Raw genomic sequence first — 7,691 nt, 5'->3', positions numbered from 1 at the left:
TTATTAAACTAAAGAGAGAAGGATTTATAAGGCTTTTCTCATGGGAAAATGACACGGATTAGCAAACATATACTAGTTAATTAATATATATAACTATAGTTTAAGTTAATTCCTACTCGCCACTAACCTTTTTCAGTAATTAATATACATAACTATAGTTGCTAGGGGCACATCCAAAATTTGTATAATTAAGCTCACAATTGTACAAATTCATAATTTGTTTGTATAAATTCAAAATTTATATATGATTACCATAGCATGTATATAATTATAATATTGATATGGATTTGTATATTGGCATCAAATTATACAAACGAATATGCGAATTATACAAACAACTGTTACAGGTACAATGGAATGTAATTACCTATAAGGTAGCTATTTCGGCCTATGGAGTTTTAGGACTAAGCTTGTTGAAATGATAGTAAGGGGATGAATGTGGATTGAATGTAGGTTATGTACAGAATCTGTGTAGAGTTAGTTGAGCTTAAGCTAGTAGAGTTCATTATAAATAGAGTAAATAGAATATTTTTTTGTCTTAATCCATTCATTGTAAAAGATCAAACAGTTATCAATACAAACTGCCAGTTAAATTACTCTCTTAGTTCCTTCAAGTTCTCGAAGCTTCATCTAAAATGGTGAAGTTCAACAAAGCTATTTATAAAAAATCCACTTTTTTAATTGGAAACTCCAGCACAATATCCTTGATTTCAAACTTGTAAAAGTGAAATCCAAGGTCGGTTACGAAGCTCGAACTTATACAAGTAGTAGTTCAACTCTAGTAAAGCAACTTGATCTGTTTTTCTTCATGTTTTAACTAATTGTAATTTTATTTTCATACTAAAAATGATTAAAATTTTGCAACAATAGCCAAAATATTGAGTAGTGATCTAAAAAGTGGGTACATGTCCATTTTCTTCGAGAGAATTTGATTGGGAGTTGTTATGGGGAATTGCAATGTAAATGAACTTTTTTGGGCCGAGCTGTTATATGGAATTGCAATGCTAAGGGCTTATTGGGCCGAGCTGTTATAAAGAATTGCAGAGTTAATGGACTTTCTTGGGCAAAACCTGTCAAGCCCAGATTTAATAGACTCTGAAGTACCAACGTTCTTCAAACAATATCAAACTCGCGCAAAAACTCAAAACCAATACAGTGGGTGCATCTTGCAAAACCTACAAAATGACGGAACCGGAATTGGTAATCGCTTCGTCGCCGACTGACGCCGGTATTGGCTGTTGGGACCTCCATACCGGCGCCGAGCACCTCCGTTATCGAACTTGCTCCTCCCCTTCCCACGGCCTCACCTGTGTTGGCGGCCGCTTTCTTGCCTCCTCTCAACTCCGTGAAACTAAATCTTCTTCAGGATCTATCCTTTACTGGTCCTGGAACAAGGTAAACAACAAAAAATTTCACTTGTATTGTGTAAATTCTGTTAATTCACACTTTTGTTGTACGTTTTTAAGCTGTTTGATTAATTGCCTGTTAGAAAGCCTAGTTTTGGTAGAAGTGTTGTGTATACCTGTAGTGCTGCAATTATTGATATTTTATTAATTACATTTGTATAGCCTCAAGTGGAAGTTAAAAGCTTCCCAGCGGAACTTATAAATCCACTTGTTTCCAACAGTGAGGGAACTTATATAGCCGGAGGAGGTGCATCCGGTGAAATATATTTGTGGCAGGTTTATACCAAGTCTTTCTTTGTCATTTGTTCCTTTTTTGTAGCTCATTGTATCTGGCAGTCCGATTAAATGTTTTATGCATTGTTTTTATTTATAGGTTGCTACTGGTAAACTACTTAAGAAGTGGCATGCTCACTATAGAGCAGTTACTTGCTTGTTATTCAATGATGATCAATCACTTCTGGTTTCCGGTTCAGAGGACGGATCTGTTCGAGTTTGGTCTCTTATAATGTATTATTTGCTTTATATGTTTTTTTTTTCTTTTTTAGCTTTTGTTTGATAATATGAGGGCTGATATCCGGAAATTGATTGGCATTAGGGTATTTGATGATTTGTTGAGGGAGAAAGCAAGACAACCTTATGAGTATAGTTTCTCTGAGCATTCTTTGAAGGTGACTGATGTTGTGATTGGGTACGGTGGAGCTAATGCAATTATTGTTTCTGCTTCAGAAGATAGAACTTGCAAGGTTTGCTTTTTATTTCCCCAATTTATGGACGGTTAAGCAATTGTTTGTGCTTTTGGTAAATTTGAAGAACAAGCTGCTAATGAACTTGACCACTATGGTTGTTGTCAGTCATAAATAATTAAGTCAAGTGACTCTATGACAATTCGTTCATTGGTGGCCTAGTGGTTTGGGCTTGAGACTTCCATGTTAGAGGTCTTAAGTTCGAAACCCCTTGCCAGTGAAAGCAAGGGGTTTGCCTTCTGGGTCGAGCTCGTCGCACAGGGCTTGTCTAGTGCGGGTTACCTCTCCTGTATGGTTTGCGAGCAATTGCATAGGAGCAGGGTTTTTACCCTGTGCGCACCCAAAGGTAGCGGCTGCGGGTTTCCCTTGTCATCAAAAGAAGTGTTGGTTGCGTAATGTTGCAGTGACTGTCAATAAATAATCTGTGATGCCAGTTATATCTTTGCCTGATTTCTCAATATTCTTAGTTGTCTATTTTTCGTAGGTTTGGAGTCTTTCTAGGGGAAAATTGTTGAGAAACATTGTGTTTCCATCAATAATTGATGCAATTGCATTGGACCCCGGAGAAGACGTCTTCTATGCTGGTGGTAGAGATGGAAAAATATACATTGCTGCACTAAATGCTGTTGCTGACCCCAACAATAATTATGGATTGCACATTCTTGGGTTTCTGTCTGAGCAAAGGTTTGTAATATCTATGATTTGTTATATATATATATATATATATATATATATAAATATAGAGTTGTGTGCTCTGTCTAACGAGAACGTTTGGTTTTGTAAACCTTAATGTCGTATCCTTTTTTGTTTTATATTTAAGATGTTTGGAAAAGATTCCCTATGACTACTTACGTTTCATTAGTACCTTTGTATGGTTCTTTTTGTCTGTGGAGTACATGAAATCGCCATATGACTGCTTAATTTTTTTTTGGCATCACTTATTGCTTCATGTTAAAGTGTCAGGCATGAAAGGTTGTTGGTTGGAATCTCCATATTCTTCTTCAGTGCTGGAATTCAGAGACGTTAAGTAGGAATCTAATTGTTTTTGCATTTAGCGTATGGAGTTTGCATTCTGGCTAATGTATGGTTGAAATTGTGATTAGGGTATTACTATCAATATGTTTATGGAGTTAAAATGGTTTCTTGATTTTCTTCATGGCCTGTGGCTGAATATTCCCTGTAACTTTTCAGCTGTATGAGGACATGCTAGTTTTTGCATGTTATTTTATGAACTGTGACGAGATAGTCCCTGTATGAACTTCTGTGGCAAGAGTTGCCTTATTTCCTGCAAATCCATGCTAATTATTGTCTCCCCTCCCTTATCTGTTTTTCTTTTTCCTTGATTAACTTTACAACATAACATGAAACAGCAAGGCTATTACATGCTTAGCATTAAGTATGGACGGGGGTTTGCTAATTTCTGGATCAGAGGATGGGATGGTTCGAGTGTGGAACACCAAAAACCATAACATCACCCGGATTTTTAGGCATGCAAAAGGTATAATTGATGTCCTGAGTACTTCTTCAAATGACTTGTTGCTACCATATTAATACATTTTGCTCCTTGGAATTCTTGAAACATTGTTAGTCGTGTATAAGAAATCTGTTTCTTAAATGTAAGGTTGATTTATTTGCATTACTTCTAAAAGTTCTAGTAAGTTTGGTCTAAGTGATTCCATAGTAAGTGTTATGGGCCACCATCCTAATTTACTTAATGTCTCCAATGGAAGATTAAGGCTTGAAAAACAGTGTTTTCCCTCTTGAAATCATCCTAATGTCTTGCAACAGTTAATAAGTGCGGAAAGAATAAGACTAAGGCTACTCTTCAGGGTGGCCTTGTGGTTTGAGCTTGGGATTTCCATGTTGGAGGTCTTAAGTTAGAAACCCCTTGCCAGCGAAGCAACGAGTTTGCCTTCTGGGTCGAGCTCATCGCACCAGGCTTGCCTAGTGCAGGTTACCTCTCCTATGTGATTTGGGAGCTATTGCATAGGAGTGGGGATTTCACCCTGTGTGCACCCAAAGGGTAGCGGCTGCGAGTTTCCCTTGTCATCAAAAAAAAAAAGAATAAGACTAAAGCTATGATTTCGACTAGGGCACTAGGTTGTATCGGCACATGATAAATCTGATGATTCTGTGAGCAATATGATTCATTTCAATGGTCACCTAATTATATCTAGTTTCGACCTCTTCTATTTTCTTTTTTTCCGATTTAATGAAACATCTTCTCTTTGTATTAACTTTTTACAGGTCCAGTTAACAACATTGTTGTTGTTAGACCATCATCTATTATGAGTACCAGAGGATCTGTGAATTCCCAAATGCCTTCTGTTAAGAGACATGGAGTATCATTACCTCCACCATTGGAAAAGTGTGCTAACTCAGCAGATGAAAATGACTACAAGGCAGTACTTGGCCCCCGGATCGATCCTGATAGATCTGTTGAAGCTTCATATATCAGTATTCAGTCCCTAAGTAATCAACTCCTAGAGCTTCAGGTTAGATTTTGTTGATCAATGTACATTACCTTTTTCCTGCTGCCTGTTTTTGCTGTTTCAACTCTCTCTCACTATAATTGTGTGTTTGACATTTTCAAGTGTGTTTGGTTATAAATTTGACATTTATAGCTTTATAAATCAATCACTTCTTCCCAATTTAATGGTCCTAGTTTTACCTGTCATGGCTATTTATGTTATAAGAAATGTAAATTGGTAGATCTTTTTTAGGAGTAGAGGAAAGTTGGTATATCTTTTTTTTGTATAATAGATGTGTTAAACATCTTATTGGAATTGGACCCAATTTTGGGACGGTAGAAAAGGATCAAAAGGCTCTTTTCTGGGGAAGAGGGAGTACTTTACTTCTGTCATGTCTTTCTGATGGGGAATAGATACTTTCAAAAGGAGGATTTAGCTTTATGTCAATAGACACCAAACTCTTTTCATTTTTCTTTACTTGTTTATTTATCCTTTAAGACCAGTTGATATGATCTGGGATGCATGCAAAATAATTAAAAATAAATTGATTAATGAAAATCACAGGATAGGAATTCCAACCGTAATTGCAGAACAAAAGGAATCTCAGGCAACAGTTGGTATGTGAACCAATCACCTGTAAAGACTGACAAGGAGGACAATAATATAAAGATCTAAAAAAGAAGGAATTACCATCGAGAATCTTTCCGGAAAGTAATTACAAAGTTCTATTTGAACAAAGAAGGTTCCAAGCCTCACGATGATGTTTATCAATCTCTAAGTATGCAAAAACATCTCTAAAAACGAGCTCTAACTCCATTTTTACATAACAAGAAAAATTAATTGGACATATTGTCCCTAAAATCTCTTGAGTTTCTACCTGTCAGAACTCAGATCAATGATCTGGATGCTCCAGCAAACAGCCTCTCTGCCACTCCCACATCAATGACTCAAAAGCAGATAACTGATCTAGAGTCTTTCCTCTGTCAACCCCAGATAAACCACTTTATTTGCAAAGAAGTCATTGATTTGGAGTACCTGAACCCAAAACTTTTTCACCTTTTAACCAATTCTTAAATATCATGCGGCTCCTTAGGGTGCAATCCATAGATGCTGTTGAATATTCCACTAGGCATCTCACAGTTGTCTGCAATTGACCCCATACTGTCCAGGATTATATCACCAATTTTTAGTCGCTCTGCAGAAATAATCTTGCAGAACTCTTCATGCGCTGCACTGCTTTCATGAACTATTTTCATGGAAGATTCGTTACTTTAGTATTGTACTTAACGAAAGTTTGGTCTTGCCCTCAATTGCTGCTTTGATAGTTAATCCCTTTGCAATAAATAATGTCGTACTATTGCCTGAAAAAGGTATCATCTATTTCAATTAATAGCGAGTTTTTCCTTCATACAGAGACAAGGTTCTTCTGCTGCAGCTGAAATGGAGATCGAAAGGCTAAAACTCGACCGCAGCAGGTCCATGCAAATGATTCAGCAGTGGGAAACAAAGTTTCAAAGTCTACATCAGTTTTGTGTAACCGAGCTATTGGATGGGGAACACGCTGGAAATGCTTAGGGACATGGTCTGCTAACATATTTTTCTAAAACATGGGGAGCGGAAAGACGTAAGGGGAAGCTGGATTTGAAACTTCCACCTAAATGATGGTATGTGGAGGGTGCTCACCAAGTTAGCTAGCTCTCAACCCCTTGCCCATGACATACCGATTCCTATCTGCAACAGCTAATATTTTTTCACGTAATGGTTCAGCTGCGATCAGTTATGACAATATAGATGAAATTTGATTGTGTACTGGAAGTTCTCCATGAACAATTAGATTTAAGCTATTGAGTTTAAACTCTTGCTTATGTGAACAAATAGATTACATTTTACATTTGATAATGTCTCTAAATGTAAGATCTTGAACTATTTCACTAGCTGCTATGCGATATATTTAACGTTTACTCTGTAATGTATGTCTAATATTATTTTGTTCTCTTTTACAAGCTAGAGAATTCTAGTGTGACTCAAAAATCTCACTCTTGGGTCGTATAAAAAGAGGTTGTGTTCATATTCTAAAGATGACCTTTGCAACAAACAAACGTGACAACAAAAAAAAGCCAATAGCAGTAAATTTTGACAAACCAATATCTTGAATAGATGGGAAAAGTTGGATAAGACAAAAATGCAATACCAAAAGAGTTGAAAGGATTGGCTTAGTGGTCCCCTTCTCAACCTTGAGGACACTTAACTCTAGCAAGATAAAATCAATTTCATGATCACACTGTTTCTGTGGAAACAAGAGAGTGAAATTTTATGATTAACGAGGTTTCAATCTTATGATAATCAGTTCATCTTGTCCTATTACATGCCTCACCAATTATTAAAACATCTCGTTAGATACGGATTCAGAATTTGAAATTTATGGATTTTTACATTAATAGTGACGTATTCAACATTTTTACTATAAAAATTCAAAATACGAAGAAGTAAATACACAAATAAGTTAAAGAGAATCAACATCTACTATGAATCGTACATCAACCTCAAGTTAATCATATGCACTACGACTGGATTTACATTTAAATATTTAAATTTCTTAGTATATATATATATATATATATATATATATATTTAAAAAGTATAAAAGTTATTGAATTCAAGTGAATTGATAAGCGGGTCTCTAGCTCAGCCCTGGCTTCCGTACACTGAATGAATCTAAAAGGGAATTGGAAAAGCACGTGCATGGGTCGAAAATGGAAATCAAAAGCTACAAGTTTTGGCTCGAAGGTTTTCCATACAGAGAAAATAATGTAGTTGATGACATCGTTAAAGCCTGCACCCTCAGCTCCAAACAGAAGATGATTTACCAATAAGAAGCAAAAGGAAAATTGTGAAGCAAAAGGAAAAGTAATTGATTTCCTGCACTCAATTTTCCTTCCCTAGAAAAGTTGTACAAACATTGTGAAAATGAGAGCACAAAGGGATTGGAACCTAACAATAGGCATATCATGCTTTTTTTCGACTGTTTGATTGCGCAATTTGCCAGTGAAACAATCTTCTTCCCAACTTGT

The 7,691-nt window shown here is 36.2% G+C and overlaps 1 protein-coding gene across 1 annotated transcript; it reads left to right on the top strand.

Moving 5' to 3' along the window:
- The first annotated feature begins 1,106 nt into the window (after window positions 1-1,106).
- On the top strand, window positions 1,107-6,589 carry LOC129903701 (protein ROOT INITIATION DEFECTIVE 3). Its single transcript, XM_055979247.1, has 8 exons — window positions 1,107-1,395; window positions 1,569-1,682; window positions 1,780-1,913; window positions 2,002-2,149; window positions 2,634-2,833; window positions 3,520-3,647; window positions 4,397-4,644; window positions 6,034-6,589. The coding sequence occupies exons 1-8, from the start codon at window positions 1,183-1,185 to the stop codon at window positions 6,193-6,195; spliced, it is 1,347 nt and encodes a 448-aa protein (XP_055835222.1). The 5' UTR covers window positions 1,107-1,182; the 3' UTR covers window positions 6,196-6,589.
- Window positions 6,590-7,691: the final 1,102 nt, after the last annotated feature.

Source organism: Solanum dulcamara, chromosome 9, assembly GCF_947179165.1.
Source record: "Solanum dulcamara chromosome 9, daSolDulc1.2, whole genome shotgun sequence".
Classification (NCBI taxonomy): domain Eukaryota; kingdom Viridiplantae; phylum Streptophyta; class Magnoliopsida; order Solanales; family Solanaceae; genus Solanum; species Solanum dulcamara.
Note: the sequence above shows the minus strand (reverse complement) of the source record. Positions and strands in the feature narration are given on the sequence as shown.

What these genes read in the sequence shown, in the direction of transcription:
- LOC129903701 (XM_055979247.1), top strand. Translation starts at nt 1,183, where the DNA reads ATGACGGAACCGGAATTGGTAATCGCTTCGTCGCCGACTGACGCCGGT. An exon ending in GGGTTTCTGTCTGAGCAAAG is followed by an intron (nt 2,834 to 3,519) that starts GTTTGTAATATC and finishes AACATGAAACAG; the next exon opens with CAAGGCTATTACATGCTTAG. An exon ending in GATTTTTAGGCATGCAAAAG is followed by an intron (nt 3,648 to 4,396) that starts GTATAATTGATG and finishes AACTTTTTACAG; the next exon opens with GTCCAGTTAACAACATTGTT.